The sequence below is a fragment of the Lutra lutra genome, chromosome 5, assembly GCF_902655055.1.
Source record: "Lutra lutra chromosome 5, mLutLut1.2, whole genome shotgun sequence".
NCBI lineage: Eukaryota > Metazoa > Chordata > Mammalia > Carnivora > Mustelidae > Lutra > Lutra lutra.
Genome location: NC_062282.1, coordinates 41,492,023 through 41,505,408, shown reverse-complemented (window position 1 = coordinate 41,505,408; position 13,386 = coordinate 41,492,023). Strand labels below are relative to the sequence as shown.

General features: G+C 48.0%; 1 protein-coding gene across 1 annotated transcript; it reads right to left on the bottom strand.

Annotated features, from left to right (window-relative positions):
- Window positions 1-516: 516 nt before the first annotated feature.
- Window positions 517-3,239, bottom strand: ADRB2 (adrenoceptor beta 2). The gene has a single exon (XM_047730374.1). The coding sequence runs from the start codon at window positions 2,988-2,990 to the stop codon at window positions 1,734-1,736; it is 1,257 nt and encodes a 418-aa protein (XP_047586330.1). The 5' UTR covers window positions 2,991-3,239; the 3' UTR covers window positions 517-1,733.
- Window positions 3,240-13,386: the final 10,147 nt, after the last annotated feature.

The window sequence follows — 13,386 nt, the reverse complement described above, 5'->3', positions numbered from 1 at the left end:
AATAGGAAGGGGGTGGGAGAAGCGATGTGTTTACTTTTGTGATTTTTCTCTCCAGTGCCTCTTCGCGGTATTAGAACCTCTGCACAAAAAGGCAGTAGACTCACAGGCCTCGCCTCCACGGATAAGCCCTCCCAAACACTGCACGTCCCCCCAAACACAGTCAGTGTCGGGGTGGCTGGAAGGTGAGTTCGGAAGGCAGCATGGATGGGGGGGTGGCCTGGGGGCTGCCACTAACTGGGCAGACAGTGGAAAGTCCCTCTCGGATGCTCTGCCTAAATCAAGCAGTTGCATTAGACAGAATCTACCAATCTGTCTAGATTTTTGAAACTTCTCTCTATGGTTCTCAGCCGGGGGTGATTTCACCCCTCAAGGAGTCTTTGGTATTTTTTGGAGGGTGCAGCCGGCATCTGATGGGGAGAGAACAGGGATGCCGCCGCAGCTCTGACCGCACACAGGACAGCCCCCCGCTACGGAGAGTCACCTGGCCCGCCGTGGTAACAGTGCCAGAGCTGAGAAGTCGGGCTCTATACCCAAGTGAGGAGGGTCAGAAGAACAGGGGTGGGGGAGGGGGGGAGACAGAAGGAAAGAAGGAGGAGGGGCCCACTCCGAGGTCATGAGGTATTCATCGGGTGGGTGTTTTCCAGCTCTGTCCCTATGACCAGTGCCCTTTCCAGGTTTCCTTGGAGGTAAAGGGCTTTGTTTGAGGACCTTGCTTATAAGAGCGTCTTCCTTCTCTTTAAAATGCCAAACTCTGACGCAGTACAAAGATTTCCACTATAAGAGGCAGCCAATGTATCATAACATGAGCAGCTAGTGAACAAGTAGGACTTGCAGGTGGGTGGTGGCGTGGGCGCACGGAGGGACAAAACAGAGGCCGGTAACTCCGTTTCTGTGAGTCAGTGTTTCAGCTCTAACAAGGAATCCTCGCCATGGGACCAGCGAGACAAGCTATGCTGACGGCGGGCGGAACTGCCCCGAGGCACTGGCATTAAGAGAGATACAGGTTTGCAGCAGCAGATTCAAAGGCAAAGGAAAGGGTTAAGCAATCAGTGCACGCCACTCCTGTATCATTCTGTATTAAGTCCCTGGGCAGTTATTACAAATAGTTACCTGCGGTTTCCAGCGGGGGAGGTGACCACACTCCACTCAAGGGGTTTTGGGAGAAACAGGTGCAATGAAGTCATGGTCAAACAATTTATTTACTGTAAACTTTAGACTTTGCTCAGGAACACAAATGAAACTGCCCCTCAAGTCCCTGCCTACAACACCCTGTTTGAGCAAATAAGAGGAGCGGGGAGAGTCCGTGTTCACAGCTGAAAGGTCCGAGATACTCAAGATCTTCCAGTGCAAGGGTACGGGAAGGAAAAGACTCCTTCACATACAAATTACCAGCAGCAATATATATGTATATATATTACCCCTAATACTTGACCAATGAGGTAGATCCACGGAAAAGTCATCAAAACAGAGCAGCCCCAGGTCCTCTGGGACTGAAGCCCTTCAGATACAAACAGACACGTTCCATGCAAAAAAAGGAACTCAACTGTACAAGAAACAATCACTCGAATATGCTTTCTCTTTTTTTACAGCTTAAAAAAATAAAAAAAAAGGCAGAAGGCTGCCCTTCTGCACATCTCTATACAATTTTATTCTAAATGTATTACACTCAAGTTAAATAGTCTGTGTAGTGTTGTGCTGGGGGAGGGGGTTTCATAAAAAGTAGAAAAACTGCCTTAGAGCAGTGAGTCGTTTGTACTACAATTCCTCCCTTGTGAATCAATGCTATCGTTACGCACAGTACCTTCACGGTTCGCAAGGCCTTCCGTGCCTGGGGGGTCCTCACACAGCAGTTCGCTGTCTTTCTCCTGCCCCAGGTGACATCCACTGTGCTCCCCAGCATAGTCGGTCCTGCTGTTACTGTTGTTGGAGTAGCCGTTCCCATAGGCCTTCAGTGAAGACCTACGCAGGCACAGAAGCTCCTGGAAGGCAATCCTGAAGTCCGGGCTCCGGCAGTAGATAAGGGGATTGAAAGCAGAGTTGACATAGCCCACCCAGTTTAGGAGGATGTAAACTTCCTTGGGGATGAGGTTATCCTGGATCACGTGCACTATGTTGACAATGAAGAACGGCAGCCAGCACAGGGTGAAAGTGCCCATGATGATGCCCAGAGTTTTGAGGGCTTTGTGTTCCTTCAGGCAGAACTTGGAGGCCCTGCGGTGTCCGTGCCCACTCCGCCCATCCTGCTCCACTTGGCTGAGGTTTTGGGCATGGAAGCGGCCCTCAGATCTGTCGATCTTCTGGAGCTGCCTTTGGGCCACCTGGAAGACCCTGGAGTAGACGAAGACCATGACCACCAGGGGTAAGTAGAAGGACACGATGGAGGAGGCAATGGCATAAGCTTGGTTCGTGAAGAAGTCACAGCATGTCTCCTTGGCATAGCAGTTGATGGCTTCCTGGTGGGTGGCCCGGTACCAGTGCATCTGGATGGGCAAGAAGGAGGTAAGGCCCGACACGATCCACACCATCAAGATGACCACCCGGGCCTTATTCTTGGTCAGCAGGCTCTGGTACTTGAAGGGTGATGTGATAGCAAAGTAGCGATCCACTGCGATCACGCACAGGGTCTCGATGCTGGCCGTGACGCACAGCACGTCAATGGAAGTCCAAAACTCACACCAGAAGTTGCCAAAGGTCCACATTTTCATGAGGATGTGGCTGGCCCCAAAGGGCACCACCGCCAGGCCCATGACCAGGTCAGCACAGGCCAGGGAGGTGATGAAGTAGTTGGTGACCGTCTGCAGACGCTCGAACTTGGCGATGGCTGTGATGACCAGCACGTTTCCAAACACGATGGCCAGGACGATGAGCGACATGACGATGCCCATGCCCACCACCCACGCCTCGTTACGTTCCTCCGTGCCATCTTGGTCCGGCGCGTGGCTGCCGTTGGGCGCCAGCAAGAAGACGCTGCGGTTCCCGGGCTGCCCCATGGCGCACAGGCTGGCAGGTGAGCGCACAGGGTGCCGGCACACCGGCCGCGCCTCAGCGGGCGGACCTCCGGCGCGGCGCTGCGGGCAGCGAGCGGACGCCGGAAAGCCTCATTCAGCGGCCGGGGGGTGGCTGTGCTGGGGATGCGTCCTGCACTCAGCTTGCGGGGTGCTCCGGGCTCCCCGTGCGCGTTGGACCCAGCCGGCGCTCTGGAGAAGCCGCCCGGGAGTGCGCGCTGCCCGTTATGTGCACAGGACTTTAGGGACCTGCCCTCCCCGTGACGTGCGGCAACTTTCCGCCAATGGCGGGCGGGCAGCCCCGAAGGGGCGAGGTCCCTTCCCCTTCCCGCCCTCCCCTCCCCTCTCCCGCCCCCTCCTGGGGCTGGCGCGGGCGGGGCCCAGCTGCTCCTGAGCGGCGGACGGGCCACCTCTCCCTGCCGGCTCCCCGGCTGGCCCCGGAGGCCTGCAGCTGGGGCTGGCGTGCTCGCCCGCCGACCCGAGAGCCTTGGGCTCTTCTGGGGGCTGCTACCTGTCTGGCCCGGGCGCCTGGGCGGCCGCTTCCCAACATTCGGAAACAGAGACGACAGTGCCCACCCAGACACGCACGGGCAGGCACACTTGCACCCCGACAGACATGCTCAGACTTATACAGAACCACAGCCACCGACACGGAGACACACCCGCCCAGCGCACCCACAAGCACACTCGCGCGCGCGCGCACACACACACACACAGAAGCCCACAGACACAAAGTCACCCCTGTGCAACAGAAACGGGGCCAAGACACAAACACAGAAGCACCCAGAAGCACAGAGGCATGGGCACGCACACAGAAAGAAGTAAACAACACACAATCGCTGGCTTGGAGTCACAGAGCGCCACAGACTCCAACGCCCCCGTCCAGGTATTCCAAATCCCCTCACACTTGCATACAACCCCCAACTTCTCCCCGTCCCCCCGCCCCCCGCAACACCACCCGGCAACATAGACGCGCGCGCACACACGCACACGGGGCACATTCCCTTTCAAACATTTGGCAGGACCACAGGAGGTGACTTCAACAGCTGCCCGATTTCCTCAGCACACTCACTGTCAAGTACTTTTGGTGCCCTCCTTGGGAATTTGCAGGCATTGAGACACAATTTCACTCTTGGATTTCATTCTGAGCTGGAGCGGGGGGGCGGGGGGGACGCATGTATGCGTTTGGGGACAGAGAGAAGGTTGTGCGCTTATATTTGTAATTCTTGGGAGTGTGGCATCACTCCCTTGTTATCTGTGGGAATGAAGATGAGTTGAATATGGAAAAATTTTCCTTTCAACCTCATCTTCTTCAGCAAACCCACTGCCACTAGAAATATACTACATCTCCCTGGCAAGTTTGTTGATCTGTTGGGTGGAGCCCTATGAAATTGCCGCTCTTCTGTGGTTTCTGACTTTAAAAGTGGTTATTTCATATGGCTCAGACTATTAGAATGTGTTAACATTAAGAAAGTTTTGAAACCATGGGAAAGAAGATAATTTCTCCTTTAAAAAAAAAAAAAAAAGGTTGGACCAAGGCTTCAGACTAGGGTCTTTGTCCAGGAAATATTATCCTTTGCATCTGGCGTATGACTTTACTGTTAAAAAGAAATTAATTTTCAGGGTTTGATTTCACAAGTCTTAGTAGCTTCTTTGAAAGACTGAAAGCATTTCATGCAGTGTAACCAAACATACTTTGTAGATTACATAATAACATAACAATGGCTAACATTTAGGGAACATTCTGCTGTGTGCTTTTCATGCATTATTCCATTTAATCCTTCCCACAGTCCCATGGTAGGGGGAGTACTATTTTTAGCTTAATTCACAAATGGGGTTCCAAGAGGAAAATAGCTTGCCCAGGGGCACAGGGCCAGGCAGTGCCAGAGGCAGGAGGTGAACCCAGGTCTTCTTGACTCTAAAACTCATCTTTTAATCGTTTCAAGGGGTTCTATCATCACATCCAGAGCCGAAAGGAGGCTAGACAAGAGACTATAACCAGAATTGGAATACTAAGTTTCCAGATCCCCTGTCGTAGCACTTTCTAGCTCACCTTCCTTAGGCAAGTCAAAAAAATGGAGCCTAATTTCTTCCATCTCTAAGTGGAGAATAAAGTCACTTCCACTGGGCGGAGTGAGAATGGAATATATAATAATAAATGTGAAAGTGCTTTTGCACATATATATACCACACAAACATGGGTCATAAATGAAAATGTATACAAATCACTTGGTAATTTAGAATGCGTTGTTAGTCTTCTCTAACAGAACAATCAAATACTTTAAGACAAAAGTAACTCGGGTGTTTACTGTAGAAGTAAAGCTCAGAAAAACAGAACAAAACAAAAAATGCTCCCTTTAAATCCCTTTACCAGCCAGAGATGGTTTTCATAGAACAGATGCCTTAAAAACCAAATATTTCCCATAAAAGGTACAAATATTAATTAAAGATCTATTATGTTCCCATAGTTTTCAAAATATACCCACCCCATATTTGTGTTTTCCAAAATTGGCTTTGGTATGGTGCATTTTAGGAAGAGGCAGTGTGTGTTATGCAACACAGTTTCTTTAAATATACATCTAGCCCAAATGTGGAACTAAGCCATTTAAAACCTCCTTCCCGTTTGCCAAGCTATGGAATAAATAAGCATATTGTTTAACCTTCCCATAACGACAACAACAAAAAGAACAAAGAAAGCCCTTTTAGGACAAACACTAATTGATCATTTAGATATACACAGGAGTCATCGAAAAGCCTAACTTTGAATATTTTGGGAAACACCTTTTAAAAAACCCACAAACACTAAATCAAGAAGGGAAGATGGCTTATGTCAATGAGGAGGTTCCAGGCTCCTACCCATCAGCTTTCCCAAAGTGACAATCTCTCCTCTTCTCCCCCAACCCCTTCTCGCGTTTTCTTTCTCTCTCCCTCCCTCTCTCCCTTCCTCCCTCTCTCTCTCTCCTCTCTGCTTCATCACCAAGCCGGTAGGAATTTCAAGATGCTGTCTTCACACCAAGAGTCTTCTCTTGACCTCCTTTTTGAGTTACAGGAGTTGAGAGAGAGTGGGACAAAATTTACTAGATCATTGAGCTCATTTCTCCCCACCCCCTCCAGTTTGCAAATGAGGAAACTGAAGTGAGGAAGTAAGAAGGATCTAGTCAAAGGTGGAAAGCGAGATAAAGGGTTCAGGCCTGCCTCTGGCCTTCCAGATTTTCACCGCCCCACGCTGTCCTTTCATTTCCCGGGAGAGGACTTCGACTGGCCCTGCTTGCTGGGCTTGTGGCCTTGGAGACTTAATGCTTCAGCTGAACTGGGAAGTTCTTAGACTAAATGCACCTTTATCTGATCTAAGAAAAATCAGTCTCCTTTATGGTGATTGATAGTGTCTAATTACATATTTTGTCAATCCCTTAAACCACCGATTTGTCGTTTCCTGCCTGCCAAACAGGAAACACACACACACATACACACACACACACATTTTGATTTGCTGAACAAATGTTTGAATAGGAGTAAGGCTCCGGGGTGCCAGGGAATGTCCTCACACCATTAGCTGTACAGTTTAGGAAAATCTTATCCCATTCTTGGCTTAGGTGAACTTCCTTCCATCTTTACGATCATCTGAACAGAGAAACATCTGTAGATTTCTTTCTAAATAATGGTCTTAAATGTCTCTTTAATATTATCTCTGTATGCCTTCATCCCATTACATTTACATTAGATGAGATTAAGTGCCCATAAAGTGTTTTCAGTGTGCTCCCTTGCAAAAGAGGTAACTCTTACCTTTCTCTTATTTTCGAATCAGAATGTAAGTATAGAGTACATGGATCTTATCAGGTCCTACGTGTGAAAGGACACTTTGAATGTGAATAGTCAGTAGTTTGTTTTTAATTTGAATTTCTGTGGAAAAGAATGAAAGCCCGGACAAAGCTGGGTGTCTTAGAAAGAAACATGACTCTGAAAAATTACCATTACCACTGCGTTATATAATACGCTGGGTGGAATGTTCACTATTTTTGAATGAAGCATCTCATGGTCCGGTCAGCCCCTTACACAATGCATTCCCCCAAAACTCTCAGACAGCTCTACCGGGGGCAAGCTCCCCGGGTCCTTCTGCCATTTTATGTTTCTGACTGTCCAGAGAGTGACCTGAAGTCCACCTTCTTATAGCTCCTGCCCGTCGGTTTTAAGTCTGCCCCCTTGAGGCCACTCAAAACAAGTCTCCTGTCTCTTCCCCAAGACTGTCCTCAAGCTTTCCGGAGAATCCCTTGGAGTTCTCTTGAGCCTTCCCTTCCGCTTAAATATCCCTTGTTTCCTTGGGTTTGGAGACTGTTTAACCGTCTCGGGAGATCTATTTATACTTGGGTCAGTCTAAGTCTAAACTTAACATCAGTACCTGGTATGATCATAGAACAAGTGCTCAAATAATCAATTTGCAGTCACCTTGGCAACCACAAAGAAGCAGGGCCACCAGCAAAGCTTTCAGAACAGCTGATTATACCAGATGAATTTAATTTCCTGCTGGCTAGCGTTTCATGAGAGACATGCTAATAAATTCTCCACGTCTCAGGGGCACTGAACAAAGGGAGATGGTTTAAATGAAACCAGGAGAGACTTCAGCTGGTCTTATGAAGGGCTCCTGGGCCTGGGGACATTGGGAGAGGCAACCTCCAGCAGCTTTTCTCAGTGGGAGGGCTTTGCAAGAGAATTAAACCAGCAGGAAACTGAGTCACTCTTCTAACCATTTCTCCCAAGAAGGGCACCTAGCTGTTAGCCTCCAGGGGATATAAGTGAGAGATTAAATTGTTCCATACGATGCAACGAATGCCTTAGGGTACAAGCGAGGGGCATCCCTTGATGTCTCCTGCAGATATGGGAACAAACGGGGTGTGGGGATGAATACTTCCGTGTGATGGACCCAGGGTGGTGCTGAGGAAGGAACATGGTTGGGGGGTCAGGAGACCCAGGCTCTGGGCCCTGAACGGCTCTAATGTTGTAAATAACCTTAATCAAGTCACGTTCTTTCTTGGAGCCTCGATATCCATCCATGACATGACGTTGGCCTGGGCAACCTCTAAGGCTCTCCTATTCTAAGCCGAACGAGCCTGTTGTGGGAAGGATGCACGTGGAAGGGCACTGAGGAGTGGAGTTCCTGACTCTGAAGCCACTGAGAAACTGGCAAGTGAAAACTGTCACCACCCTACAGAACAGCTTGGCTAGGTTGCCTTCTCCCCGCCGCCCCCCCACCTGGCCCCAGCCCCACCGCCAAAGTTCACCATCGCGATTCTGGCTACTCTGAGTGGCAGCTGTACCGTTATCTACTAAATATTTTTTTTTGACATTGACTTATTTCTAGAATGCAAATATATTTATTTTTTAAAGAAAATCTTGTACTACTGCCACTGCTGCACGTGGAAAACCAGTGTCATCTTCCGTAAATAGAAGGTAACCATGAAAACAAAACAATGTTAATAAATTCTCGCTAGATTTTGTCGCCTGCCAAAGTTCTGAGCCCGAGGCTTTCTCTTTTTATTGAAAAGGAAGATTAACAAGTGCTGGGGAGATATTAATGGTATTCTAGCACCAAATGGGGCTTTCTCCATCTCTTTTAAAAGATGGGAAAGAAAATCGAAAAGGGAACAACTCCTAAGTATTACACTGTTTTCAATGTAGTGTTACTGAGGTATTTAAAATAATTTCTACTTCTACCGAAAGGGATCTTAGCCCCAGACTTGTGCTAATGAGACCCACCGCTGTGATAGAAAAAGCATTTTGCTTCTGGAACCAGGTGGGTCTGGGTTTCGATGGTGATTCTGCCCTTACCCAGCTGAGTGCTTCCAGCAATATGTTTAAGCCCTCTGGACCTCAGAGTGGTTCTCTGTAAAATAAGGATGAAATCCTCAGAATGGTTGTCTAGGGAATAGAAGGAATGCATGAAAAACTGGGTTTGGGAAGGAAGGGAGAGGACCAAGAGACATGACAATAGAACAGATCAGCATAATTTGGATGGGCCCAGGACTGGGGAGTTGAGTCAAAGGAGTCAGGACCATTGCCCAGCTGTTGGCCTGAGTGTCTGTGGGACAAGAAGTGGTGATGAATTCAGATATGGCCATATAGAATTTGAGGTTTGGACTGGACATCAAGATGGAAGTCAGAATATCATTATGATTAGGAGATAAAGAGATTTGGGGTGATGTGTCTTTCGGTGGTTGTCATGACACTGGATGTGTTCCCTGAACTTCAGTGTACACACAGAGGATGCCTTCGGTGGTTAAATGAAGTAATGCTTTTAAGGAACTTAGCACAGAGTTTCCAAGAAAAAAGTGTTTGTCATCGTCATCCTTACCCTCATCCTGAATTTTCCAGCACACATCCAATTTCAGGACATTTTATTCATTTCTCCAAGGTCAATCTTTTACATGAATAAATAAATTGATCCAACAGGGAAACAGAATCTTTTGCATACATCCAACCGGAAACAGTAGTACAACTTTTGGGATGGATTTTTGGGAAATGTCTTAGGTTGGATTTCCTCGCATCTGCAGCAGAGATGAGGGTTTGTGTGTAAGTGATTGATGAAGGAAGGAAGAGAAACCAGCCATGGAGAGAGGCAAAGTCAGTGTGTAGCCTGATCCTCTGGGGGAGTTCTGGAGATACCCAGGAGCCAACTGCTTGGATTGAAGGCCTGGCTCCTCCGATTCTTAGCTGTATAACCTTGAACAATTATTAAATCTCCTTGTGTCTCCATTTCCTCATCGGTAAATGGAAGTTGTTGATCATAGTATCTCACAGTCTCATGGGGTTGTTAAGAGGAACAAATGAGTTAATATCTGCAAAGTGGTTAGAACTGGCTTGGCACATAGTAAGTGCTAAGTTAACTGTTGGTATTAAACTCAGAGACACTGTGGAAAGGTCTGTTAGCTAGGGCACTCAAGACACCTATCACAGGGAAGGGATTGTCTACGCAGCCCCTTAGGTTGAAGAACAGCTAAGTGCAAACCTCCCAGGGTCTGAGCCTCAGAAAAGAACACGCATAACGTGTGGTGGGCCCGACAGACGAGAAGTAGAATGATTGTGGGGTCCAAGCAGTGTCCACTGGAGCAGAAGAGGACATGAAACAGGGCTGAGGGGAGAATATAAAGCTGGCTGTGCTGGGGGAAGAAGGGCAGAGGAAGAAATTGCCTTCGGTCCACTCAGGAAAGGAAACAGGGTTGGCCTCTCTCCTCAGCAGGGCCCTGTGAGGTATCTCACTGGGTCAAGGGGAGGAGGTCCGGATCCCCCATCTGGGCTAACCAGTGTGGGGAAGCAAAACATGCCCCAGGCCCAGAGGAAGGGGAGCCCCGTTCTGACTCTCACAGCTCTATGTGGCTGTCCCTTCCTGGGTCTCCGTCTGGTCCTCCATCTGTCAAATAAGAAGGCTGAATCGACTGATGGCGTCAAAGTCAAGGGGTGGTCAAAGGGTCTGAGAGACAACAGGTGCAGTTCTTATTAACTATGTGTACATTATATACAGAATCTGGGCATAGCTCCTTACACATATGTTTTCCCCTTTCCTCAATTCTGTGCAACATTATGAGGTAGACAATGTTATCCCCATTTTACAGATGAGAACATGGAGGTTTAAAGAAATTACAGCCTGCCCCTGGTAACACGGTAGGTTAAAAACAGCAGAAGGACTTCAAACCCAATTCTGTCCGATCAGAAGGCTGACCCTGACCCACTAACTCAGGACTCAGATGCGGAAGTCCAGCCAGGGCAAGGACTGCCCACCGGGGCTGGGGAAGAGGAAGTGCCCTGGCTGTCAGGGCCTTGCAGCTGACTTTTACCAGACTGCTGGGGTAAAGAGGTAGCAGTTCCCAATCACATATGGGAAAAAGGACAAAGGATCAAGATTTGGGGTCAAGCATCCTGGTCACAAGTTCTAAAAAGAGAGCAAATGTGAGAATTTGGGAGTCATTGGCCATGAGCCTCTGAGCTTTGGCCATGTCCCTTCTTCCACTCCTAGTGCCCTTCCTTCCCACCTCCTTCTCTTCTCCCCTCCTCCTGCACCAGTCCCCACCCCCAACACACACACACACACACACACATGCACACACATATGTACACACATGCACACACACACACATTTGGCTTGATATTCTTAAAATACGAGGCTGAGGGATATTACAAAATAAGCAATTGAACAAAGGTTCTTGCTTTTAAGAAACTCACATGCTGGTAAGGAAGGTTGGTGCATGAACCTGCCTGCCAGGTAATGGAGCAAATACTGTGATAGAGCTAGGGACTCGGTTTCCTGCACAAAATGACGAATTCAGTCCTAGGTCTCCCCACATAACCACTGAGGAGACCACCTAGGGAAAACCTCCAAAACAGCAGGTGAGCGTCTGGTAACAGGGGGTCTCTAGCCAAGAGACTAAGGAGATTCTTAAAAAGAGAAAAATAAATTCTTAAAAAGAAAAGAAAAATAAATTCTTAAAAAGAGAAAATAAATAAGCAGAGCTGATTGGAGCTGATTGGTAGAATTCATCAAAATGTAAAATGTATACATTCTCTCATCTAGCAATTCCCTTGCTTGAAGTTTGTTCCTTCAATGTCAGATGTGTACATCAAGCTCCAGTTTCAATTTTGTTTCTCAGAAAGAATAAAACAAAACTAATTGTTCAGAAAAGGGAAATGGTTCAGTAAACCAGAAGAAACCCATATGTCAAGATGTATCACTATTAAAGAGAATGAAGTGGATCTAAATGTGTGGGGTCTGGAAGTCGTCCATGCTTTATCATTAAGGCATTAAAGCAAATCATATACCAGGTTGTATAGAATTATTTCAGTTTTGTTATGTTATGAGCATCTGTGGCAGAGCTTTCAGCACCTCAGTTACATACGACTGCCAGGTCCCACTGAGAGCCCTTGGGGGTCATGTTTGGCCGTTAAACGTGGTGCCGCCTCTCAAGGATTCACCGTAACACGGCAGGGATAGGAAGGCTAATGATATGACAAAGTGTGCGATAAAGACTGTAAAAGAGGCTTCAAATAGGTCTGCATTCAGAGAAGCCTGGCCTTCTTAGTTATGTGAGGGACAATGAAGAGAAACCAAAGAGTTGCATTCAGTGGGCGGGTATGAATTGGCTGTGGAGGACGGACGTGACTTTGGTAGTCAGGTGTGGAAGGAGGGAACGCCACAGAGTAGAAACCATGGGAACGGATGCAGACGTGGGAAACTTTGAATTTGAACTATGCTTGAGAAACAGCAATGATTCCAGGAGAGAGCTAGGCCCCCTGCTCCATGGGTCGGGGAACAGAAAGGTGTGATTTGGGTTACGTATTTGGGAAGTCCCTGAACGCTGGGGTAAGGAGTTGAGGTTTACAGGCTATCATGGAAGGGGGTGGGACAGTCTGGACAAAAGCACACAGTGGATAAACGAGACTATTTCTCAGAGGCGTGCCCAGCAGCCCTCGCTGGAGGGGCAGATAAGGAAAGAAACCGACCTGACAAGGGAGTGACATGGCACTCCCCCGCGGCTCTCTGCTTGGTGCCAGGCCTTTGCTTCCTCCTTTGTAAAGAGGATTTGGACTCTTCTCCTATCTGCCGCCACCGTACTGGTGGGGAATCAAATGCGTGTATGTGTGTGTGTGTGACTGTGGGGCCTATTGCCAGGAAAGGGCTGCTTTCCTATAGGGACTGTGTTTATCGCTATGAGAAAATGCAGGACAGACCTCAGCAAGAGGAGAGTTCAGGCTGACATGGGGGGAGGGACGTGTGGCAAGCTGTGGGAACATATGGGGTGGTCATCTGGGCCATGAAGCCTGAGAGGAAGTGGATCTACATGCAAAGTCCAGAAACAACAAGACACCTTTTCCAAACCACACTGGCAAGTGTAATGCTTTACAAAAACTCAAGGTTGGAACAAGACTCAGGAAGACGCTGTTATCATACATCACACAGTTACACGGTCATTGTCACAAGCATGCAGACCTGTAACACATATACGGAAAGGATGGTCACCGCAGTTTAGCAAGGTTAAAAAAAAAAGTATTTATTTTTTTTATTTTTTATTTTTTTTTTTTTACAGCTTTATAAACATATATTTTTATCCCCAGGGGTACAGGTCTGCAAATCGCCAGGTTTACACACTTCACAACACTCACCATAGCACATACCCTCCCCGATATCCATAATCCCACCCCCTCTCCCAACCCCCTCCCCCCATCAACCCTCAGTTTGTTTTGTGAGATTAAGAGTCACTTATGGTTTGTCTCCCTCCCAATCCCATCTTGTTTCATTTACTCTTCTCCTACCCCCTCGACCCCCCATGTTGCATCTCCTCTCCCTCATATCAGGGAGATCATATGATAGTTGTCTTTCTCCGATTGACTTATTTCG

Excerpts from the sequence above, each read along its gene's own strand:
- ADRB2 (XM_047730374.1), bottom strand. The coding sequence starts at position 2,990 with ATGGGGCAGCCCGGGAACCGCAGCGTCTTCTTGCTGGCGCCCAACGGC.